Source organism: Solea senegalensis, linkage group LG6 (assembly GCF_019176455.1).
Source record: "Solea senegalensis isolate Sse05_10M linkage group LG6, IFAPA_SoseM_1, whole genome shotgun sequence".
In the NCBI taxonomy this organism is placed as follows: domain Eukaryota; kingdom Metazoa; phylum Chordata; class Actinopteri; order Pleuronectiformes; family Soleidae; genus Solea; species Solea senegalensis.
Window position 1 is genome coordinate 6679397 of NC_058026.1, and position 27422 is coordinate 6706818.

At 39.3% G+C, this 27422-nt stretch overlaps 1 protein-coding gene across 1 annotated transcript in view; it reads right to left on the reverse strand.

The window, feature by feature from the left end:
• The window catches only part of LOC122770945 (voltage-dependent T-type calcium channel subunit alpha-1I-like), a 171945-nt gene extending 152761 nt beyond the window's left edge, over window positions 1-19184 (reverse strand). The window contains exon 1 of the mRNA XM_044028180.1: window positions 18784-19184. Coding sequence (XP_043884115.1) covers window positions 18784-19184 — 401 coding nt within the window. The remainder of the gene's footprint in view (window positions 1-18783) is intronic.
• Between the last annotated feature and the right edge of the window lie 8238 nt (window positions 19185-27422).

Here is a 27422-nt window from a genome sequence, read left to right on the forward strand (position 1 = left end):
ATCTCTAACATCGAGAGAGCCATGCAGGTCTGCTGTGGCGTTCACCGACTCTCCAAAAAGCTCCTTTTTTTAAATATCTTAACTTCATGTCGTATAAAACACATCTTTGACTTCTCTTTTTCTGTCTATGTCTCCCACTCATCTGCTTTTCCCTCCCCTCAGATGGCCAGTACACATCTACCAGAGGATCCACTGAGACAAGCTCTTATGGTTGCCACATGGTTGCCACGCCCTAATGTCCAACCCTAACCTTTGACCTTACCAAAACTAGGTAAGTATTTCCTCTGATCTTAAAGGAATACTTCATTCTTTTTTTGTTACCTGCCCACCAGTAACACATGGTCCGAGCCTTGGTCAGAGGCTTGAAACTGCAACGCTAATCCCGCCCTTTTTAGACTCGTAGAGGAACGGGACCTCATTCCCAGAATGTAAACAGTGTCCGCCATCTTTGCTAACAGTTACACTAACAGGACCAAGTGTCGGGGGAAAATGACGTTGGGAAGCACAATTTTTCAAAAATACTACCCCTATTCTAGTAATACAAAGCTAAATGCAAATCAGTGAAGTAACTGGAGTCACGGAAATAAGGTTCTACCTTATTAGGACTAGGATTTGGTGAACATAAGGACTACTGGAAAGTCTTAAGTTATAATTTAAAAAGTAACACACCTGTGTTTACACATACACACACACAGTCAGTTAAAAGGCAGACCCGTGGCTTTGCTGGGATTATCGGTGTACGACGGGGGTTAATTCAACAGTCCATCACCTCCTGGAAACGGACTGCAGGCAGATAAACTGAAGCAACAGGGAAACGGAAACAGATAAAACTCTACTCGTTTTGCTAACAGCTGCCAACTAAGTTGTCTTTCAGCAGTGAAAGTGCGATATAGTGGGGATGGTAGTGGCAGAGAAACAGTCTGCAATAACAGATAGTGACCTGCCTCTGAGAGAGAAAAAATCCCTTAAACTCCCTTAAAACATCTACTTGGAGTTTTCTGCTTTTCTATGTTGATTTTGTTTTCTTTCCGACTCCCACTTTGATTTTCTATTTATGTCATGTCGTTTGGTGGTAATAAATGCAGATGTAGGTTCCCTCTCCTGCCTATGGCCTCGATTTCCATTTTTTTTTTAATTGTTTAAACATATATATTTGTTTGATCATCAACAACATATCATTAAACATCTTTGAGAAAGAAGTTTGAAGGTCACCTCTGCTCCTTCAGTGTATTCAGAAGACCCTTGCTGGAGATAATAGGAGATAATGAGAACAAATGACGGAGATGCGACGTGAACCGGGAAAAGTCAAAGAAGAAAGAGACAGTAAGAGATAAATCAGGCCAATGTAAAATTCACCCATACACACATTCATACAGTGTATTTATGTTCCATCACACATCTACCACACGCTGCCGGCACAGCCGTCGGTAGCAACTTGGGGGTTAAGTTCAGCATGTAGACTGGTGGAACCAGGAATCAAACCCACAAGACCCACTCCTCAAATTATGATGTAAGAACAGTGATTTAGATGATATAACAATATGAATATTTGTGGATTTTGCATGTTCGTTTTTGGGGAAAAAAAGGAGATATTTAAGGACATGTATTTGAAATTATGCTGATCCAGGTGCATAATTTCACAATTGAGTGTAAAGTATTGAAATTAGACGTGCTATATTATAAAATCAAAATATACTAACTCTGTCTGGGCCCAATGAGGACTGCTGAGCGCATCATCGGAGCTCCCCTGCCCGTGATCCAAGACTTGTACTGCTTCAGTCAAGATTTTGCACTATTCTGGACCCATTATTGTATATTTTGCATTAAGATCTTATTTTTTTCCCTACTTCTTCCTTTTGTTTATTAAATATTATATTTTTGTTCACCAGAGAGACAACTGCCAGCAAAGAGAAGTGAGTTTGCGAATATAGTAGTTTGGGCATTAATTATATCCCCACCACAACAATAGTGTCATCGTTTAACTATTAAGACCGTAGCATCCACAAAACATCTTAGAGACAGCACAGACATGACGTGCATTGTCGAGCATGAAATAAAAACAAAAATTAGTAAAAAAGCAAGAGGTAAAAGATAGAAGTGCTCCCGGCTTCTCTAATGAAGATTTAAAATACATACACAAATAGAAATAACAAAACAACTGGACCAACACTAGAAGAAATAAATGAATGTCCAGAGAAAATGCTCAAATTCACATTTCAGATGCTTTGTTTGCTCTAACTGTGTTGAATACAGGGTTGCTGTGTTAAGCTGAGGCTCACAAATCAGGCAACTTGACTACTTCATTATCTGCTTAAGAGCATCTCTGCTCTTAAAGGTTTTCAAACAACGCAGTCAGACAAAAAGGAAAAAAAAAAATCAGTAGAAATCAGTAGAAGCATTGTTTCATCTTATCTGCCTGTCAAAAGGTTTCAGCAGCCGCCGTATCCAACAGAGCTGGATGTCCTAAAAATAAGATCCAAGTTGTGAAACACTCCAAGTCTCCAGTTTTCCTCTGAATTCACTGTCACTCAATATCTTGTCCTCGTCTCATTTTCCCTCTTCCTCACTCAGATACGTCATTGTTGGCCTTCTGATCTGTTTTTGTCTTCACCTCATTGTGTCTCCCTTTGTGCATCTCTCCTCACCTCATCATCTCTGTGTATAGGGAGGTCAATTAGTCCAAACCTGGGAGAGAGAGTGTCTGACAGCGTTCAGTCCTTAATTATCACTGTAATGTGACTGAGACATAACAAGGCGACATATTAATATTCATGATCTAAACAAGGGGAACAAAGTGTGGTATCTGCAGGGACAAGACTGGTTTCAGCGGGAAACGAGAGACTTCCCAAATTGAGACACAAATCCTGCTTCTCGGAAACAAAGGTGTAGACAAACATGCACTTGTACACACACAAACACAGACACTCAACACACACACACACACACGCAGACAACACATTAACACATGCCAGTCAACAGTTCCCAAGATAGCACAACACAGACAGCAATCATTGGAGGCGAGTGTTAATGACGGACTAATGACTGTCATTTACCAAACTTGAGATAATGGCTTAATCCCAGTCTTATTCAGTTTTCCACTCTTTGTTTAGCTCATTTTATTGTCCTATAAAATATAACTATATAGCATATAATATAGTATAGTATATAGTAGAATGTAGTTCATTTATGAAAAAGAAAACATAAATAAAATCATACTAACATTATTTTTCTCTGTAATTTATATGGTATGAACCTGACGGTATTTTTCAACAGGAAACCTAAGTTTGTGCTGTCTACTGCTTCCACATTTCATTTGTGTTATTTTGTGACCTCGGTATTTGAAAACCTTTATTTACATACTATATGACACAAACTTACTTAAACAATGTTGAATTAGACTGGGTACTCCCCTGCCTTTCAAGCTAAAATTGCTGTTTATGTCAATGGACTGGTGTTTAAAATCATCAGTTACAGGCTGCCTAACAGCAAGGTAAAACAATGACTAAACTCTTATGATACTATGCAATTAAGCCATCCTTGATTTTATTAAGTGAGCCTTTGGTTAAGTGGCTAAAATATATAATTTTTGTAATCATGACTGCAGGCCTACAATTTAAATCCAAATGGTCCCTGCCCACTCCGGCAAGAGTGTATAATTTTTTTTGTTTAATATAGTATTTCTGCTCAGTTTTGCTTAACAGCTTAACTCTACTTAAACCAGTCAAGTTTGGAGGCAATTGAGTCCTGTACACAGTCAAACACACCTCCATCCTGCTGTGGTAATAATCACAGAGTCTATGGACGTTTGAAGGCTGCTGCTCACCTTGGCCGACCCCCGTCACACACCCATACACCCTGTAACAATCACTCTACAGGAGCCATTCTGTTATGTCAGCACCCGCAGGCCCAGTAGGCGATGTCAAACTGACAATAATACGTATTGGCAGCAACCAGCATGATGGCAGAGCAGCAATACATGACATCAACAGCGTGGGGCTGTCTGGAGCAGCAGGGGCGGGTTGAGGTGGGGGTTTTCAAAAAGGGTACGACATGCAGGGAGCAGATTTAAGTGTGTGATCATCGTGCGTGTCATGAGCCCTATTTGTACGGGATTAGTTTTACATGGGGAGGTGGAATAATGTCATTTTACCACAAGGCATCTGTTATATTAATGTAGAAATGTACCACAATTGGGAGGGAGGTAAATCGGGATCAATCGCTCCATCTGTCCTAGGAGCCGCTACGACCCGTTCCATGCACTCCCACGGAGGGGTGACCCCCCCATACGGGTCACATGTTCAGTCACCCGAGCCAGACAAGGGCCCCAATGTGGAAGGGCAAGGGTCATGGCGAATCTGGTGATCCCCGACCAAGCACCAGCTACACGCAAACAATACACCCTGCTTCTTGATATCACAATTGAAGACGCACATCAACATAGGGCTTCGATCCATGCTTGAAAATCCACAGAACAGGAGATGATGGTCTGTTTGCACAGGACTAATAGGTAATTATTTTACCCCAGGTAAAAGTCGCCGTAATCTTTAGTGACATCTTCCGGAACTACTATCATGGCACAGTCAGACGGGACTAACTTGATAATAAATCGAACCCGGTCCAAATAAAGTTAAAGCAGTGTAATACCAAGCAACAACTGTGTAACAAGGTACCTTTTTTTAATAAGCACATTAGGAGTGAAAAAAAAGCTCAACATCATAACTTACAGCCACATCAAAAGACCATTGAAGAGAATCACATGTGGTCATAGGAGATGCATTCAGGGCACATTTTAATATCAAGTGTGAAGAGTTGAAATTAAGCTCTCCTCATAATAATCATAGATCAACTCCAATGATATAGCATTGCTGATGTTTCAACTTAGCAGTAAGATTATTGTAATATTTTGTTTTATGTTCTCATAAAAAAAGTAAAAGTAAGTACAACCAAAAGCAGCATTCACTACTTATACTACATGTTTTTATAAACTCAACGCTCCAGTGACAAAAGACACAAAGGAGCACATCTATCCATCATCAATCAATACCTATTCACTTTCACAAAGGAATGATACTGAATAATTGATCACTTCCTCCAAACAAATGGACTAAATTGTATTGATGACATTCAGCACAATAAGCCAACTGCAAAGCTGCCAGAGGCCAAGATTAAAATAATAGAATAAAACTGATCCATAAAATCATTATGAGGATGGTGATGTTTGGATTTCAGGCTTGTCTTTTTTGGCAGCAATCTATCCTGCCCTCAAAGCCAGAGGGGTCATAGGTGACAGAGGGGCATTCAGGGGTCATGTGACCGGCAATAGATATGAATCATGTGGTATGGGTATCAAATTAAAATTGATTTGTTCTGTATTAAATAAGCCAAGCAGAGGTTATTACTTATTTTCCACATCTCTTGTGAGTGTCTGACTGCGACCTAGTTGCCAAGATCGTGCTGCCTTTGTACGTTTTCTGAATAATACATACATATATGTTTGGGGACCAATTTTGGAACCAAAATTACTTATTTACATGTAGACATATGAGAGTGTTTTGTGTTGCTAGATTTATAATCAAAATATCCCAGAAATTCTAGTCACAAAATATTCTCCATAAGAAAAACACTTCTAATGTTCGGACAACACCACAACAAATCTCCATCCAGTGTTTGGTATGAAAATGTTTGGCCTGCAGCTTAAAAATAGCAGCTGAAGATGAATACAAATAGTCACAATCAAATGTTTGATTATGTTGATTTGCAGATTTGCAAAGGGGGACATACAAATGTACAATTCCCCATTGGGTTGCAGATGAATAGGCTATATTTCTTTTCACATGACTGGCAACATTTTCTATAATAATAATAATAATAATAATAATAATGATAAAGGGTGTAACAGGTTGGACCCCAGTATGGCAGTACTGTAGTGGAACAGTTTTATTATATCAGGTCATAAAATGACCATCATACTTCAACAGAGATAAAGGAAACATGCTTAATTAAAAAACTTGCTTATTATTAGCATATTATCATTTAGCATCATTTGTGGGCTACAAAACTTGTTTAAGTTTTTTTATTATTATTATTATTGTTGGTGTTTTGGTGTGCCACCCACTACAACCAATCTAATAACAAAGCTTGTGGCACTTTGACCAGCAACACGATGAGCTGCTGCTATGGGTTAGAAATGATGAACAAACTCAAACCTAAAAAGCTTTGCTACCAGAGGCGATTGCTCCATGTCAGCAAGGGAAGCTCTGCTTCCTCTAAAATGTCCTAAAACAAATAAATGGTTGAATATGTACTGTTGTATTTCATTACTAAAAGTTCTCTAGAACTCAATCAACTATAAGATGTGTTCAGAATCAGTTGTTTAGCAGAGATCGTCAGTCACAATTTTCTTGTCATCCATTCCCGCAGCAGCAGCACGACGACACATTGAAACAAGTGCAATAAATGTGGTAAATGTGGTAAAAATGTCACTTCCAGGGAAGCTCAGCTTCTCTGGGAGTCAACGGAGTGGTGGGCAGGCATATAGAAACACAGAACAGCCGGTTGCGTGTTATTTTCTCAGCGATGTAGCCTATTTAGGTTTGCAAAATACATACAATCACTACTATAGCGTTTCAACAAATTTCTGCAGTGAAGGGGCATTATAATATCAACTGATAAAAGTGGAGAGGAAGTTGATGACTGGTTAATTAACTCACTTTCTCTCCCTCTCTCATAGACATTCTTGGTGGATATTTGACACAGGGAGTGATTTTATCATCTGTTATTATCTGTTTTTTCTGTTGCACGTTCACTTTAAATCTCAGCTTAATGCTGACATGTGAAAATTCATCAAATAGTTTTCAGATTTATAAAAAAATTAACAGACAGTTATTTTTGTGTATGGTGCATGAACAAAGTTCTACGCCAGGTATACACTGCTAGAAGTGGCTGCTACACTCGTTTTGACAAATCCTGTTTAAAAGGTATAACTCAATGGAAATGATGACCAAAGAGAGCTTCATTGCTTTTGTTCTGGCCTTTTGTTTCTTAAACTTACACCAAACTGTCGATAACCGATGCACGTTTATGTTCATGCTTCTAAATGATTTCAGATTTATTAATGGTCCGAGAACAGTCTCAAATCTGACCCACTGACATGCACCACAAAAAAAGCAACGTAGAGCATAGAAGCGCTGAAGCCGTAATGAATGTAATAACTGGAAGGTTAAAGGTAGCACCATTACTTTTAAATATGCTTGAGATAATAATATACTCTATCGCTTTGAAATAAATTTGATATCTCCACCAGCTCTGTCTCTTTGGTGCCCACTCCAGCAGATGTTACCCTCCACTCACACCATCACACCACTAAGAGTGAGCAAATTAAGCTAAAAATACTTGTGCTCTATTCTGCAGCCTTTCGAACATTTCATTAAGCCATCCCATTTGTCATGCCATCGCTAATGTTGGCTCTAACTGCTGGAAGAATTGAAACTTATGGATGAAACAGAACAGTTAACTGGGGGAAAGGTGGACTATTAAAATGAATTGCAGCTCCTGCCAAAGAACAAATTGTCTGTTCAGTGAAATAGGATGTGCCAATGCCGGGATAAAAGATGGCAGAGAGCCTGCAACATGTATTGTCTGAAGGTTTTCATTACAACGCTAGTTATCACCCTTTTGGAAGGGGAATCGCTGCTTGTAATTCAGCAAGTTTTATTTTTCCGATACCTCGTCTGAACACAACTGCTTTGAGAGCACGTATTTTAGAATAACACACGACTTCAGTCACTGCTTGTAAGTTAAATTTGTTTCTGAAAGTAAATAAATGATAATGACGAAGCCTCTGTTTTTGCAGAATTAAATGTATTGAGAATTAACCTGATTACTATAAAGTATAATATAAATCATTATTTTTGGGGGTCTTTAAAATGCTTTGGACCAAATAATAGTAACTTTTATAGACTTGGCTATACTTAAGCTCTGAGGGTCGCCATAGTACATGAGTCTCACATTTGATTTGGAAGAGATTTTTTTGCCAGATCCCCTTCCTCATGCATCACTCCCATTTATCCGGGCTTGGGACCGACACAATGAGTACACTAGTACCCTGTAGCCAAGTTCGCTTTCCACTTGGCCATGTCCCGCATGACTGAATTACAATACATGAGTATTTGGAGGTCCTTTACAAAGAGGACATGTTAAGCTTCCAATGGTTATTATTCATTTAATAATCCAAATGAGATCTTCAATTTTAGCCCTGACATGTGCGTCATTGCTGGATGCTTTGCTCCACTGTGATAGGCAACTGAATATATTTTTGAACATTTAAGATATTATTTTTAATTTTGAGAAACACTTACCACCGCACCCCTGTTGTGTTTTATTTAAGTATTGAAAGTGTCAAAACTGCATGAAAATGTGTTTTTTATTACTTCTAAAATCACTTTTTTTCACTTCAATTACTGAAGTGCAAAATAAGCAGCACATTTTCAATTTAAGTCTTTGTCTAGCCCGGCTTTATAAACACAAAGTAAAATACAGATTTCAGAACCTTATTTGTAATTCTTTCATTCTTTCTTTTATTTTTCATTGAGTGATGTTGTCTGGTTCACTTCACCCACACACACATTTTACCCATCACAACTTTACCCTAACCCTAAAAGCAGAACTTAACCCCTCCAAAAAGCCCTTTATCGATGTGAGGACCAACCAAAATGTCCTCACTTTGCCAAAATGTCCTCACTCCATATGGTTTATGCAATTTTCGATCCGCACAGAGCCACAAAAACAAGAACACACACACACATACACACACACCAGTAAAACCACACTTGAGTGCACATGGCAGACATGAGTGATCCTACTCTCTCTCTCTGTCCCTCTCATCAAAGTGAAAGTAAAAGCATAACAAAAAAAAACAGCTACAGCTTTTGGCACATTATGTGATTCACGTTTCAACACACACACACACACACCGTCAGTGGGATTTCCTCACGGGGGTCTATTCCCTGTGTGCGTCACATTGTTCTGTCAACATATGACAGCACATATTTCCAAGGGAAGAGAGGCAGGAGAAGTGTTTGCATGTGCCCGTGTTTGTGTAGTCTTATGTATATCTTTGTGAGGACCGACAAAATAACTTTATAAACCACAGGAGGTGAGAGCAGGTTTGAAAAGTGGGGACATTTTGGTGAGTCCTCCCTCTCTGTTACACCTTTTTAGTGTTAGGACTCATCCTCTAATGTACAAATAATCATTTTACAGATTTTTAAAAAGAACAGGGTTTTTGGAAACAATCACAAACAAGCGATCTGATGCCGAGTAAATGCTTGGACTGTACATCAACATCGATTGTTGGAAAAATCGCTCTGGCAAATCAACCACGATCCGAAAAAATAACAGTTCGAAGTGAATGCCGCGTTGATTGGTCACACGTTCGAAAAATATTTCATTATGTGTGAATAATTAGCACACTTTGGCGTACAAAGGCCTCTATGTCAGAGTTAGGTTAAGGCATTGTTAGCCGATCCTGGTCCTGGTCCTGATCCTGGTCTGACCTGCAGGTTTTAGATGTTGCCCTGCTCCAACACACCTGATCCAAATGAATGGGTCATTATCAGGCTTCTAATTTAATCAATTTAATCAGTTGTGAGATTCATGACTGACATTGTTTTCTGCCCAGTCATGATAAAATTAAATCAACAGTGATTAAAACAGTAGACCGGCGGCACTTAACAGCCCAGTGGGGGAAAATAAAGATGGAAATTAAGCTGTAGCTTATTTAATGCTCAATAAAATTCAAGACTGGTACTGAATACAATTTCTAAGAGTGGCTGAATATGAACTAGAAGGCGAGATGACAGGTCCTTGCAGACCAGTTTGACAGGTGGGCACAGTGACATTAGCATAGTGATTAACAGTCACATTACCATAATAATTAATACCAGCATTAGCATAAGCACAAGAACATTGGGAAGAGCCAAAGACATACATGTCACAGTCAGGGGACGAGAGAAAGAATGAAGAGAAATGATTTAGAAGAAGAAACGGGAGAATCAGTGGAGAGGAAACAAAAGGATGAAGACAGATTGGCGTCTCAATCAGCTGCTGACAGCTTCAGCACATGTCCACTCCACTATGTCTTCATAAATATGCTTAGTCTTCATCCATGCTACAAGTCCAGTTATAAGACAGAAATGTTCCAAGGAGGAAGAATAGCAGTCATTTCTTTGCCATACAGCAACTAAATGACCTGTATCCTTTGCAAACACTCTGAAAATGACCAATATATAGGCTAATTGTCCAAATATGGATGCTATGTCAATAAAGCCAAACAATGTCAGGACACAATTCCAGTTTTTGTTGAGAAATTGAACTTAAATTGTAAATAATTTAACTCATTATGTCATTACCAATCTGAACGTTATTGCAGTAAACACTTCAACAAAAGACTATTTTTAATATTTGCATATATCCAGGGAGCTGTTCTAAACACGGTGATACTTCACTGCAGTTAACTACACAATATAAATATCATCTCAACACCTCATCATGGTCATACTTGCAGTGCCTGTGCGCCCACAGATGTCTGATTATAGGGTCTTCATCCACCCTTTATGAACAGATCCATGTTTTGAGACGACATGGATCGTATTCATTGGCTGCACATGCCTGAAGTGTAACACACTGTTGCCATATAGGTGCTACGGTACCCGAACATGTTCTATTCCGTACAACATAAAAGTTGGCACTGCGCACTTACTGGTGCCCTTAGTAAGTTACCTGCCAGGTCTGAAGTCCATCAAACTAACCGTTGGCAGATATGTAATTAAAAAACTATTTATAGTTATAGATAGATTTATAGGTATATGTACATGGTGTACATATGCCTGGAACACTACACTGACTCGGACCCATACTTTAGTTTGAACAGAGCTGTGACACATCCTGTTAACACCCCCTAAATCAAATCTGCTCAAAAATGGATTCTTCATTGAGCTGCACAGCGCCTTCTGTTTACGAGACAAAATGGGTTCAGTGGTTTTCTTGCTGACAAACACAGAGAGACAAAGCAAACAGCAATACAACTTAACCTCGTTGGAGAGGGAGATTACTGTTCTCCCAAGATGCACATCAACATCTCTGTGGGCCTATAAAGAGAAAGGTGTGATGTGTTAAATGATATTGTCTCCAAAATACATTTGGCGGAAAAGTAAGAAAGCTCATGGGTTGGACGTCCTGTCAGACACATATAGGTCTATAAAGAAAAAAAAAACCTCTATGATATATAAGAATAAATAAATAAATAAATTCTGATTCAACACTGCCAAAAACAAAAAAAGACAGAAAAAAATCAAAGCGAAGCAGATGGAGGCAGAACAAACTCACGCCAAGATCAGCAGCAAAGCACATGTCATCCTCTGGGGCCCTGCCAGAACTCGTCAAGTCAAGTTTACACATACAGACAGCAATTACTGTCTCAAAAGGGCTTGATAGGTCTCCTTAAAGCCTAAATCCCAAGGGCTGCAACAGCTAATCAAGTGACTATTCAACAATTATTTGGTCAATTAATTGACTCAATTGAGTTTTTTGAGTTGGATGTACATGTTTTCTGGAAGAAAATACCTGTAGTTTGGGGACAATTTCTTTAGATGTTTTCCACAATTTTTGGACATGATTTAAGTACAGATAAATTCATCAAGAAAATAATCAACAGATAAATCCATAAAGCATATAACTGCACTATATAAAAAGTATTTAAAAAAAATGTAATGAAATCTTAGCCAAGGTCTTGTCTCTGCACTTAGAAAACCATAACTGAGCCACACACGATATAATTGGAGCCTATTAGGGATCGGTGAACTGTGAAGACTCTGCCTGCCAAGCACTGTTGAGCAAAGTACTTTTAGACATTAATAATGGCATCACCTGCATTTACTGCTGGTGAATGAATTTAGCAGTTCCATTGATTTTTTGATGCACAGAATTCTTAAACAAAACAGTTAGCTGAAACGATACCCAACAGCCATTCCCTGGCGTTCAGTGATCATTCAAGAACTGTCCGTTTGCATTAACTGCAGCGAAGTCTCGTTTTCTCCACTGGAGAAGCCGACATGATAGGATAAGCATTATCCAACCTGATTTATGACAGCCGTTTAATTAAAATGTAGCTTAATGTAACGTGTGGATGCTACACTCAAAGGCCATATAATTTTAGAGGTAAAATCTTGTCCAAACAGCCTATTACAGGCATCAGAGAGCATTAAACCGCGGCTAATCGTCAAACCAATCAGCAGCAAGACATGGTGTCACATGACCAGGGGCTTGACGAGGGAATGCTCATTAGAGCTTTCACTCTAGGATGAACAGACGGGTGTGCGGTAAACAATCGACAAAGTGATTTCAGTGTATGAGCAGTATATTGCTCTTTTTTCTCACTCTTTCTTTTTGCGCGGATTCTTTCATTCATTGAACCATTTATTTCATTCAACTTTCAGCCTGTTAGTGTGTCAGTAGGTGTTTCTCAAAGTCAAGGAAGGATTTGAAATTGGCTGAATTTCAGGCGTATTACATCATCGGGAGTCCCCCACAGGACTGTTCCAATGTGCAGGATGTTTCAGGATGACTGAGTTCTTCCTTCAAATGTTTTAGGTTTTATAGTGTTTTATGTTATAGGTATTGGTCCAATTTAAAATCTGTTATAATCCAAAAACCCTAATTTTCAACATGAATGCTTTACTTATTACAGTCTTTAGAAATGAGCAGAATATTTCTTATGTAGTAACGACATATATTTGAGAATTTCGACTGGTTGCCATCCAAAATGATTATCTAAACAATAAATTCAGCATTTCATGTTCAAAGTGCATTATTAACATGATGTGTCATTTGAAATGGCCCCATAGATTTAAGGCCTGTACATACTCCACGAGAACAGAGCGATTTGTTCCCTCTCTCCCAGGGCTGTGAGAAAAGAATGGCGTCATTATTTTCTCGCAGCCCTCGTTTGGGAGTTCTTGCAGCTTGTTCTTGACACATCAGCTGGGCAACAACAAATTCCTTGTGTGTGTAAAATTGTACTTGGCAATAAAGCTTTTTCTGATTCTGATTGCAATGTAGAATTGTTGTCATTCCCTATGAGGACTTCCCAGGAGTTGCACTTGATCTTCTTGTGAAGTATGAATTGTCCTGGCCAAATCTAAGTTTGTTATCGTCCTTGCCACCTCAACACAAATAACGCATTTCTTTGTTCTTGTGGAGTATGTACAGGCCTTTACAGGATTTAGGTTCATTGTTCCAATGCTATTTTTTAGAAAACTATGCATTTTTTGGGTATATTTTTCTTGCATGCCTGACAGAAACTTCACAAACTTCACAATCAGGGTTGCAATGATAAATCAACATAACTGACAATGTAGATTATTAACTGCTTTCTGAATGAAGAAGAAGAAGAAACATAATCCCGCTTATTACATGGCTTAGAACGAAAGTTAGCTTGCTTCTGTTAGCTTACATGTGGTTTGAAGTGCAAACACGCTAGCATTGTTAGCATATACACTCAGCCTCTATAGGGTTAGGGTATGTCCTCAAAGTGTTTAGGACAGTAGTAGTAGGATAAAAAGTCAGTGCAAGTAAACAACGAGAATGACAGTGTTTGTACATAAAGCTAACACTGAAGCCGAGTCATGCTAGCAAGCCTTAATAACAACACATGACAGTGGAAGCACAGCAGCATCTGTTCAGTGTGAAGCTGTTGACGTTGATTTAAATACCAGCTAAATGTTGCTAACACCTGGAGCGATAAGTCTCTTCTGTGATCCTCAACAACAGTCTTTGCGCTACAAGAATGAAAGGTCTCGCTGTCTCCTTCTCACCATATATTTCATTTAATATTCGAAAAATACTCCAGACATTGTGGCATAGACGTTCCTGACAAGTTGAACATCGTTAAAATGAACATAAACCTTCTGTTTTAGTCCCCAGCAACACTTGAAAACAGAAATAACAGACCACTGAATGTCACCATTGACCAATTACAATGAATTATCCAACCAATCTGTTTAATAAGTCATGTTTGCTAATGTGTCAAGTACAACGAGTTGTAGGAGAAGCTGTATTTTTGGTCTGAATGAGCAGAAATAATCATGACAAAAAAAAAGAAATGGACTAGTCTTGTCTGGTCTCTGTAGGACCAGACTTGGAAGGACCCTCTCTACCGATGAAGGATCATTGATTTTGAGAAACACCAAGAGTGCGATAATGCCAGTGGCACACATGCAGGGCCACATGTGTTGGTCCAGAGGAGATTGGAAGTGAATTGGAAGCTATTAATCTGACCTTCCCCCACTCTCACATTTGGTTTGAAGCAGAATATAAATTGACTACATGCTCTGTTTATCTTCTCTCTCTCTCTCCACAAACCTCACCTTCCATCCTCACTTCTTCCCATTCCACAGGTACAGGTTTAGATGTGGAGAGCAGCATTTTGCTTGGAAATAATTTCCATTCCCTCCCCTCCTACGCTGTTCTGATCCTCCCCTCTCTGTGTGAACGAACTCAGCTTCGTATCTGCCTGCGACCTGGTTATCGTGGTATTCACAGCTCGGCTCTATACACGGACTCTCAGCACAGCATCAGTGGCTTCACACAGCTGTGGATACAGTGACAGTACTCCCTGATGGAAACAGCTTTGTTGGGAAACACCGCAGACCACGCCGTGTGTTTGCCTGCCTCGACATTTTTATCAAACTTTGCAGTTGATTCAGCAGGGAAAATGTACAATTTAGGGAAAAAACTGAATGTAAATTTCAACAGCAGCTCCATTTGAAAATGTCACTGTGCAACCAAAGTATTTCTCTAGATCACCCTTGTCCTGGGAAACAACGCAGTTCACATACTATTTCAAACATAACAAACGCAGACGTAGTGTTGTTTGTGATGAGTATGTTTTGTTGTATATTATAAACTGTTATAGTGATATTGATTGAACGTTTGTACATATATCCTCTTCAATTTCATATTAATTTCAAATATTAATAGTTTGTACACCAATAGTTTATTTGATGTTGCTGATATAATCATAATCAATCAATACACATATACACAAATGTGGATATATACCATTCTTATTCATGTGTTTTATTTATTTTACAGTGTGCAAGATAATTCAATCTCAACTTTATGTAAACATCTCTTAATTACTTGCTTAAATATGACCATATCTTGTTTATATCTTGTGTTTTGCCCTTATTTACAAATCCCCCTCTCTTGTTTATGTTACTTCTTACATTTAAAATCACCTTTTAAACTGTAGTTGGTAGAAACTGTAGATTTGCTTCTTAAATGCTACAAACTTTTTAAATGAACAACTGAGTGAAGGGAAGCAACTAAAAAGTGAAGTGCAAAGGTACAGCAAACGTAAAAAGTAGAACATCTGACAGCCACTTGGAGTAAATGCAAAGTGACAAAAAGTTTGATCCCTTTATTACTTCAAGTTTTTTGAAGGTTCTCAGCTTTATCTGTCTTTAATATGGTTTAACGCAATGAAAACTAACCATGATTCGCTGTCTGGGAGGGAAAGGATGAAGAAGAGTGACAGAGACAGGGAGGGAAGTGATGATCACTCAGCTAGAAATATACATAAAAAAACATTATACGGTCTGTGTTGTAATATGACGTGATTAACTATTAATAAACCATTTATAAGACATTATAAAATATCTATCAACATAAGTCTAAACTAAGTAATTATAAATTACCCTCAGTTATTGATCCAATTAATAGGCTCAGTTTATATAACTGTCATGAACAGTAGTAAGATTTTATTATCAATAATAGGAAGACATAAGTGCTATTAAAACTTTTTTTAGCAACTGTATAAGCAATTAATATAAACTTAGTAACAAGTTTGTATACCGAATAAACATGAAAATGTTATTGCAGGCTTGTAACACTTTATATCAAATTTATAATTATGTTAATAATATGGCCTTAATTCTTTTTAGTACTAATCTGGACTTATTTGTGTCATTATCTATTTGTCAAAATTCGAAATATAATACAAACGATTTTCCATCAGCAAAATAAGTAAACTAAAACCCTTTTTTTTTTTTTGTTAAAATGTAACGTTCATCATTGAATCTCATTAATGCGACTGACAAACGTGCTTCAAAGTGGCATTAACGTGCATAACGTGGCATTAAACTGTTATTATACTGCCGGTATCTTAAGTTAGTAGTTATGAACATGATTGTAATTGCATTCATTTCCATATAGGATTATTTTTTCCTGCACTTTATATATACATAATAATGTAAAATGCCATTAAATGCACTGAAATGTGCACTGAAATATTTTTAATTAATTAGTTAATTAGATTATTTGATAAAATATCTCAATCTGTATCATTTTGGACTATATGTAACTTTCTTTCCCATTACTTAATACACATATTATTATTAAATTCATTTTTTTGCATTATCAGAAGGGTAGTTTACAGGATTCCCTCTCGTTTTATTTTCTCTTCCACCATCACCAAAAACCTGCCAATATCATTCTTGAATGAAATGAAGCACGTCCACGTATTCACACAGCGAGAGTGGCCTGACTGCATTCATACACACAAAGAAGAATTCACATGTGGATCAATTCACCGCACCGAACAATCTGTGCTCACAATGTGGCAAAGTGGACCGGGGTCAATATGAGCCTTTTTTTTTTTCCCCTTTTAAATGAACACACAGCGCACACATGCATGTGCTCACATTCACTCATGTTTCCTCTCATGCCGTCACAGTGATTGGATCGAATACAGAGAACACGGTGAAGTGGAAACCACAGGTTTATCCTCACGAGCAAAAAAACAAACATCTGAGAGCAAAACAGTTCAATTGTTTAAATTCAAATATTTGAACTTAATAAAAGCTTATTTTGGTAAAGTGATCACTCGCTGCACCAAAGTCCATGGAGAAAATCGACGACCATGAAACACAGGAACTGCTGATCGACCACGTCCTCAATATTAGTATTAGTATTTCAAAATGTCCTCATGACTTAAATTGTTGATTTTCTCTATGAACTTTGGTGCAAGAGAGCAGGTTTTACAAACTTCAGCAGTTTCCAGCTTTTTGTGTGATGTTATTGAACCATAAGACAATGTTTTTAATTTGTCTTAGAAGATTTAAGCTGACATAGATCTAATTAGGTGAACCGTATACGCCTGGCAGCTACGTTATCAGTGAGAGGTCCCAGCCTGGTTTATAGAAACCGCAGCTATGCTCAGCAAAATCCGTTGCTGATAATGAAATATGTCATAAATCCACACTTTGTGCCGTCGCAGGTTGTGTTCACTTGTGTTAATTGCACGGGCAAACACAAATAATCCTCTGTCAAACAAAACATTGGTGTCACAGAGACAGAGAGTGGACATTCTGAAGTCAGGGAATCGACATCACAGATTCTCCTGAAGGCAGTACAGCAGACTGAACAACCAACTCTGCCAATTCTAGAATTCCACAAATAACCTCTATAATATCACACTGACAAGAAAATAAATATTTCATCAAATATTCACAATTCCGAGTAAACACTGACTTCTATCTACCGCTCAACAGCCAAAGGCAACGCAGCATTAAATATCTGGACAAGAAGCACTTATTCAAAGGAACGTGTAACGTGAAAAGACTTTATGTTCTATAGTTTATGGTTAAAATGCATTCTATTCACTGCAGGGATATAACAAAGCCCTAAAGGAATATACAGGAGAAATAGGCATTAATTAAAGATCTGGGATCCGAACGCAGACAATTACACTGAGTGTTTTTTCCTCTCTGATTTAAGACATTTTTCTCAGAAAGCCATTTCACTTAAGTCTGAACAGAATGGTTTTTATTCCTCTTGCTGGGTTGGTTATAAATCAGGCCCAGACAAAACAGAAGCTCAAATAATATGGCTGGGCATAATGTGTTTCTATCAATGTAATTCATGCACTTTTTTTATATATTCGCTGATGGACAAACACTTAAATAACCCTCATTCTTTCCTCTCAGACCAAGAACGGCACAGCTACTGTGTTTGGGAGTCCGCGTGTGAGTCAGATACAGTACAACCTCACTCTTTACGGGCTTGATGAGCAGCTAAACGTGGGGGGGGGCAGCTGTATCGTAAAAGGCAGTAAATTCAACTGCTGCACTGTATGTGCAACAAAAGAAGCAGTAAGAGGCTCAGAAACATAGGAAATTTGACTTTCTTCTCACATCAGACAATTGCTAGAAGACTGTATGAACTATAAAGCAATCTATCTCCATGGATGGCTGCAGAAACAGCACAGATGTACCCACATTGGTGACAGATGCAGGACAAAAATGAAGCACAGACATCATCTTGCTCTAAAACCAGTTGCCCTGTGGAGTCGTAGTGCAGAAGCAAGAAGTTGTGATTCTGGTGATGAACGGTCATCGGTCGTGGCAATCTTTCTTGAGCTCCCTATTTTTTCACAAAATGTCAATGACCTGCATCGTAAATTGCCATAACACTGTGGTTTCCACTATCTGAATCTACCACACACACCAAGAACTAGAAGAGCAAGGCAGCTTCACCCAAATGAGACATATTCGCCACAATCCATCACCAACTCATGGGAAACTGAACCTTTGACAGAAATGATCTTCCTCAGTGTTTACTTTACTTTTGGCCTGGGAATGCAAACGCGTCTACAAGATTAAATAACGATGAGTAGAATTTGTATAATTTGACACTTATCTCCAATTGTGGTATGAAAAAGGATATGGGCTGGTGACCATGCGGATGCACAGGCTGCGAGGGCAGGTCGTTTGCTTGAGGCAGAAGAAGACCACAGGTACGAGCTCGGGGTAAGGCACCACTAACACACTGGTGTCACTGCTGGCGTCATCTTCATCCTCATCCTCCCTCTCACATTCCTCCTCCACTTTCTCGATCCTTTCCTCTTGAATAATCCCCTCCTCCTCTATTTCCTCCTCTTTCTCTTCTTTCTCCTCAGGACACGGGAGGTGGTACGGGGAACATATGTGGGGGAAAGAGGAAGTGATGGCGTCATCGCCATCCTCCCTGGCTGTTGTCGCTGCTGTTATCCGGGTGATTGTTGCCGTTGACGGTGTCGCCGCTGTGGATGTTGCAACGCTGGGGCCCTCCTCCTCCTCGCTCGTCATGGCAACGCAACAGTCTGCGAAAAAGAAGATACACAGAGAGAGAGAGAGGAGGTTAAAATAAAGAAGCACAAAACCAAAGTTGAGTGAGACACTAAGGGATTAAAGCTTAAGTTGAATTTATTATAGACAACCAAACTGCGAAAGAACAGACATGGAAGAACCTCTAACCATGAGATAGAAGCAGAGAAAACTCTTAAATGTCACACAGAAATAAGTTGCCGTATCAATAAAGAGAAAATGACGATATATTCAGTTGAAACAGGTGATGAGCCTATTAAAAGTCTCTTTAGCCTTTGTGTTTCACTGGCTGAAAACAAACAAGAGAAGGAACGTATGGACTGAAGAGGAAAACACGACATCCTCAGACTTAGTGCAGGGAGAACATATTACTACTACAGATTTTACTCCTTGTAAGTCTTGATCTCTCAAGCGGTGACCCAGACTTAAAATGCTGCACCATCAAATCCTCATCTCAGTGAATTACCACCCAATATTCTCCTAACAGCAGTGGACGAAAACGCATGTACATTCATGTTTAATTCATCAGAACAACGAGAGCAGGAGAGGGAATTTCTCTTTATCAACACTGGGATAAAAAACAGTTGTTAAAGATTAAAACTCCAGTGTGAAAAGTTGCAATGTTTAGAATCGGTTTTATCTCAAAACAGACGGCAGTAACAGCGATATGCAAACAACTGCAAACCCATAGAGACCAACAACCATTCACTCCCACATCTATAGTCAACTTGGAGTGTCCAACTTGGAGAACCCGGAGAAAACCCAAGCGCACAAACATGCAAACTCCTGGGCAGCGAATGCGGGATTTCTAGCTGCAAAAAGAAGAGTATTAACCACTACACCAACCACGTGGTCCACAATAATCTATAATCTATAATCTAATCTAAGTAATGAGCCTGTTTATACAATTTAAGAAGTAGCAATTGCAGATATTTGAGTTTAAATGTAGGTCGTTATCATAACACAGGTGTCAGATACCTGAAAAATCTATTGAAGTAAGTTAAAGTTTAGTTTATGCTAAACTAAACTTTCAGGCTGTCTGTGCTTCGTCTTACTTACTGCCATCAAACTCAATCTGTGTCGGTGTTTTTCCCAAGCTGACCAACTATTCATTTTAAAAGCGATCACCAGCAGGAACAAGAGAATGGATAAAGAAAAGCAGCGTGTAAGAATGCTGAGGGACATAAAGCAGAGAAGAAAGACAAGAGTGACAAAGGAGAGGCCGGTTTAGTCGGAGGCTTAGTGTTGAGAGGAATCAATACGGTGTATACTGGAGAGAGAAGAGATGGAGCAGCAGTCCTGATATGACTGAGTGGCACCTGCCTATGGATTTCCATTGAGCCCAACACCGGATTCTCACTCAAGTCCACTTCACTCATTCCGGTGGTTGTTGAAGTAGATGGTGCTCATTTGTATTTCAGGTTGTTTTTATGAGCGGCTGATTTGAAACGTTCACTGCGGCCGCTGTTGATGGAAATGATATGTTTTAAAAACATTATACACCTTACATGGGCTCTATTTCAAATGTGTAAACACAAAACAGTTCAAAAAATAAAACAAATGAATGAGAACATGTCTGAAAAGGAGTCGGAAGAAGCATAAATTTGTTTAATCCTACCCATTCTCCACTATTTAGTAATAAACAATCCTATTTACACCTTATTTACAAATTGCTACATTATATAGACAAATGCACATACCCGTGAAAAACATAACATGAAGAAATGAATACAATCAAAATAAAATCTTGGTGGATGAAATAATTCATTTGAAAATGTACACTATACTATACTTAATCCCACTTTCCAGCAAGGAAAAACACTGCATTTGTCTTTATTTTGTATATTTTGTTGGCAACTGCATCATTTTAAATAATAGTGTTGATAACATGTGCTGCATTGTAATATTCAGTATGAGAGACTTTGAACACTGTTCTACAGTTAGGTTTCTCTCAGTTATAAGACATGTGCAGTGTGTATACAGTTGCTAAAGTGAAGAGCCAAGACGTGCTGGTAGTATTGCTTGACAGAGCCCATTTTCAGACCACAGATGTAACAAACAATTACTGTTACATGATTCATGAAGCAATAATACATTCATGAAGCAATAATATGTTCATGAAGCAATAATACAATCATGGAACTTTCCTAAAAATGACATAATAAACACTAAAGAATTGGCCTTTAGCCGCAAGGATGACTATAATCTTGCCATGGCGCTGGACTTTCTCCTCCTTGAGAAAGCGTCCACAGTCAAGTGGACGCTGAAGGCAGACAAAAGCAGCCAGAGGAAAAGTAAAGTTCAAGTGGAGGTCTCATCCAGATAATGATCCAGTAATAAGGAGCCGAGAATGAAAGAAGAAAGGAAAGGCACAAAGTTCAAGTGGGAGTCGGTTTTACAGACACACTTGGGTGCTTTTTGGAAAGCATTAAAAAACAAAAAACTTAGAGAACACAGACAACAAACACGGTGTCCAAGTGCATCTGGACAGGCTCTTCCAGTTAAGAGCTCTGCATCCATTAAAAATGCAAAGTGCTGGACATGGTGATACATCGCTATTCATTAAGGCTCCGAGCAGCTGCTGTTTACTGGCTGCGGCAACGCAATGCCTTTGCATCACTGCTGGCTTTGTGGCTGCTGTGAAGTGTCTTTTACAATGAAAGTAAATGAGGCACTTTGTACTGCGAGTATGTGAAGAAGTTTCGAACTTCTGCTGTTTTTTGTTCTCTCTGCCTCTGTTGTTAAGAGCTGAGGGGCTTTTAAAATGTAACACCACAATATATTCCAGAACGCTCTGTGCATCGTTGCATCTCTTAGCCTTTCACTGCCACTGTTTTACCACATGTTGGATCGCTGCCTGTTCTCGATGCCGATGCTCTTGCACGTTCTTCAAAGCTCCTCAAGTGTCGCAGGAGCGTTTAAGTCATTAAATGGCCGTTCAGATTGAATGCAGGTACTTCGATTGGCTGTCCCGTCGCACCGATAGTCCTAACAGGTCCTTGATGGAATGATTGCGACTTCAATATCATCAAAAACCTCCACTGCTGCAAAGAAAACTAAAAAAAACAGGACAGAGTCTTCAAGGGAGTTGTGAAATAAATGCAGTAAAACATGGATCAACATTGGCAGAGAGTGTCAGAGATGGAGAGTTTCCCTTGGATCGTGAAAACAAGCGCATCGAATCTGACGAGAAGAGCTCATGACAGAGCGCTGCCTTTCCAAAACCTCAGTCATTTAATAAGCTGCACATAAAACTCAAAAATCAACAGTTCCTTCCAGGGATTCTTCAGCATGCGGTTTAGATTACTGTGATATTCAACCAATCATTGAGACATGATGAGCAGTGAGGAGAGAGCCAGCGCTCACTTTGGTTTTTAATGAAATCACGCCGCAAATTTCAGGCTTTGATCCATCTTGTGTTCATCTGGATGCAAATGCAGTTCAATTTAAAACATCTTTTCAATTCAAGTCAATTGTTTTAAGGCTCTGTTTTACCCTGACTTGATTTTGCAGGTATCTTCGACTCAAGATATCTTTATGCAAATATTGTCATTAGTCAATTATTTATGTTAAGCATTATTATTTATATCATTAGAGACAGCTGTGGCTGAGGTGCTCCTCCACTCTGTCTTCCAAGATGTTCTTTGGCATGAGACACCATGCACCACATTTCTGGCTTGAAACCCATCACACCTCAAGGTAGACGTATCTACCCAAGTTTCTTTTTTTTGGCCCTGGTCGTGTTTTACACGCAGCACGTTAGATGTTTTGGAGATTAGTGATGTGTCGTTCGTGAACGATTCGTTCAAAATGAACTAATCTTTTATATGACTCGGGAGTAATGAGTCATCTCAGTGAGTGATTCGTTCATTTTCATGCAGTACCTTCCTTCGCCACATGGCAGACATCTGCATAAACTCAGTCAGCAGGACAGGAAATAGAAATGATTAGTTGGCAGCGAGGATACATGACACAAGTCACTTTATTGAGGTGTGTATTTGCTTTCCTAGGGTTTCATATGGTTTGAATTGCATTTTGTTTATTATACTTTGTCAGCTGAAAGAAAAACGATGTTGCCTACAGTGTTAAGTGTTTGAGAACCGCGGTCTTTTTTACAACGCCCACAAGAGGGATACAGCGCCACCCGCTGTAAATATGAACGAAATGAACGAAATGACTCAAAAAAAGATTAGTTCAATTTACTGTCCGAGAGTAAAAGATCCGAGTCAGTAAGAAGAGTCGAACTTCCCATCACTATTGGAGATAAGGTCAGAGAGGCCAGAATGAGGAGGGATAGTGAGTATATTGGTAGAAGGATGCTGGCAGACCAAAGAGAAGGTTTATGGATGTAGTGAAAGAGGGCATGAAGTTAGTTGGTGTGAGAGAGGGGGATACAGAGAACAGGGTGAGATGGAGGAGGTTGATTTGCTGTGGCGACCCCTGAAGGGAGCAGCTGAAAGGAAAAGAAGAGGTCCTGGTCGTATTTTAACCAGAGGTTTGTGTGTTTGCTCCATGGATGCAGTCGTTGGCGTGTCCCTGGACAAGACGCTTGACCCCGAGTTGGTCCTGATGGCTGTGGCAGCAGCTTGTGAATACAGTAGGTAAGCTAGATGTAGGATGGGTGAATGGAAAAAGCAGATTTGAGTGGCCGACAGGGGCAAAGACACTGCAACGACCCATGCAGAAGGAGAAACGAGCTGCACAGACGAGTTCACAAACGCTGCAGGTTCAAAAGCACAAACAAAAGCAACATGAGGAACGAGCCGCAAAATAAAAATGATCTGCAGACAGCCAAAACGCAGGCATCAACAGAAACACGCCGCAACAACAAAAACGATACAACGCCGAAAACACAATCTGTGTTTTGATGTAATATAAACCTCACGTTGGTCATTTCCAACCAAAATAATAAAAAAAAGAACTGAACTTCTACTCAGTGAAACCTGAGATTGAAGATTATCACGGACAAATGAAAAGAAAAGTTCAAGTGGATGTTTCAGCCTGGCAGTAATCCGGGATTAAAAACCTCAGCATAAGACAAAGTTCAAGTGGGATTCAGTTCGCGATGACATCACATGCGTCTGCGGCAGCTGTAGTGTCAGACGTGACTGACCTTTTACTTTTGAAGACGAAATGAAATATTGTGAACTTTATGGTCAAATGTTAATGATAAAAATCCCCTCCATTATTAACCTCAAGCTAAAGTTTACTTAAAACATAATGGATGATGGGGCATGGCCCCCATTAATCTGCCAGAGATAATACGAACACAGTCTGAAGAGCAGCAATTTCACAGAGTGCTGTTCCATGTTGCACGGCTGGAAAGTGTTTTTTAAAGTTTAAAGTGCATCACCTTGCTGTACTGCAGTTTATTAAAAACAAAACAGAAGTCAAAGGGTGCGTTGTTATGACAGTTGGTCCAGAACGCTGCTGCTCGCCTTTTAACTGGGGCGCGTAAGAGTCAGCACATTACCCCTATTCTGGCCTCCCTCCACTGGCTGCCTGTGCATTTTAGAGTCCATTTTAAGATTCTTTTATCTGTTTTTAAATCTTTAAATGGTCTCGCCCCGCTTTACCTCTCTGAGCTTCTCCATCCCTACGCTCCTGGCCGGTGTCTCAGGTCAGCTGACCAGCTGCTCCTGGAGGTACCGAGGTCTAAGCGGAAGCTCAGAGGGGAAAGAGCTTTTTCCATTGCCGGTCCCAAACTTTGGAACGTCCTCCCGCTCCACATCAGACAAGCCCCCTCACTGTCCATTTTTAAAACTCATCTTAAAACCCATTTTTATTCCTTGGCTTTCAACTCAGCATGAGTTTTTAATTGTTTTTATTTCTCTAATATTTTTATTGTTTTAACATTCTTGTTGTTTTATTGTTTTTATTCTTTTAGTATTTTAGTATTTTTATTGCTTTACTTTTTGTTTTATTTCTTTTCATGTGCAGCACTTTGTCTCAGCGGCGGCTGCTTAAAGCGCTTTGTAAATAAAGTTGAGTTGAGCTAAGTTATGAAATCTTCTCGAGCACAAACACGTTAACATCGCGGTCACGGCGGGTCACTCTGGAACGTCACGCACAACCGCTGCCATCTCGTTACATCTGAAAGAATGATTTATTTCACTGAATCACACTGGGGAATATTTCATTTCAGGAGGGAGATTTCCTTCCAAGGCACTTAAGAAAGACACGGACTCACCTGAAAGAGTCTGACTGGGACTAGCCGCATCTCCCAATTAAGCCTCAAGTCGTTCCACTGACGCAGCTCAGCTCTTGCCGAGGACTGACTCGAGACACACTTGCATATCGTCTCACTTACAGTTGTGCGCGCACCCGGGATATTTAAGAAGCCCGAGCGAGTGGGCGGATGAAACGGTGATGAAATGAGTAACGCAAATGCAGTCGCTCTTTTCCATCTGCGGATCAAACGCGTCTAATGGAGCTGTATGAAGAATACAGACATATTATCCACACAGTTGCACGAGTTTTCTGTTTTCGGTGTATTTTCACCAGGAGACAAGTTTTGAAGTGAAATGTATGAACCTTGTATGAACAAGGTGGGACAACGCACAAGTGTTGTGCAGCATGTGACTTTTAAATAAACAATAAACGCGCCTGTTGCCATAACACCATTGTCAAATGAGTTCACACAGAGCTGATTAAGCACGTCAACTCCACAGGACTCTCTCCTGTGTTTTCTCGGCACAGCGGTGTTTCGGTTTCGTGTCGATTCAAGCAGGAAGTGATTCATTTCATATCAAGAAACAATGAGCTGGATAAGTGAGTAGGATTGAAAACACAAATATGAAAAGGGAATTCTTCTACTGCTCAAAAAACACAGTGGGTCAGTAGTTAAATTCTGCCGCTCTGCCAGTGAATACACACAAACACTCCCAGTCATGCACAGGTTTTAAACCCTCATCATTTTCACACCCCTCACTCGCTTCCCTCTCCGTCCCCACCACACCCATATCCAGTGAAAACACTAATACATTCAGATATTTACAATTTAACTGTACACATGTGTGCACATGCAAAGTACACATCTCTATTACAAGAGCAAAATACATATCTGAAAAACCTAAGAAATAAAAAAAAAGGAAAATAATGTCACCCTCTACCCTCCCCCTGCCCAAGCCACTTAGTACAGTCTAACAAGATAATTAGCAACTGATGAGCTCCTGTGGCTCCAAAACCCCCCTAGTAACTGGATTTCAGAATAAAAGAAGACCCACAAATTTATGAGACCCACAACTTTATGAGGATGATAATCTCTAGCTCTCTCACACACAGTGACGCCACAAAGAAGCCATTTAAAAATTGTACTAACAAAGCATGTGAGGGAAAACATCCATATGAGTCTTTTCCTGTTGCTTCTTCTATTTACCTGCATTGCAAAGGGAAGCTTTAAACATTGTTTTCAGTAAATGTTTACTCTGGCAGCAGCACTGATATTTCACCCGCTAATCTGGATAAAACAGATACAACCATCTGCCATTTACAGATTTCCAAATAAATAAGTGAGATTATTGCATTGGTGACAAGCCTGTGAGTTGACAGAATTCACCTGACACTCAATATGTACAAAATAGATGGGAAAGACGGAGAGGAGAAGAAAGACGAGCTTCCTAACAACTTCTGACAATGTGTTACTGGCTGTAATTGACTGTTAACACGGTTAGCTGTAGCCTAATCTCAAGACAATGCTATGACTGTGAATGCACTGTAACACTGTAACTGTGAGGTAGTTTGATCTTGGTTATACTATACTTACAGTATACACCTTAATCTCATTATGTCTGATTGGAGTTTTTATTAAAGTCAGACTACAGTTAACACATAAACATTAATAAAAATGGAATATTCCATTAGCAACCTATGTTAGCATTATAATTTGAATTTTTCTATTCAGTATATTATCAAATGTTAGATTATATCATAGTCATCCTGACTAAAACACAACATTAACACTTCTCAATGAATACTAATTGAATTACCCACCAGTGAACACAAATGAAATTATGAAATAATTCCTTGATTATAATTTTGACAGGATTAAATGGCAGCTGTCACCAACAACTTCTGGTTTCAACTTTGAACGCAGATTAATTGCTTTAATTCACACAATTCGTACACTCTTGTCATGTTTTGCAGACGATTACTTGGTGAATCGGCAAAGATTTAATCACCAGAGACATCAAAACCCACTCGGTGCAACGACTACTTTCA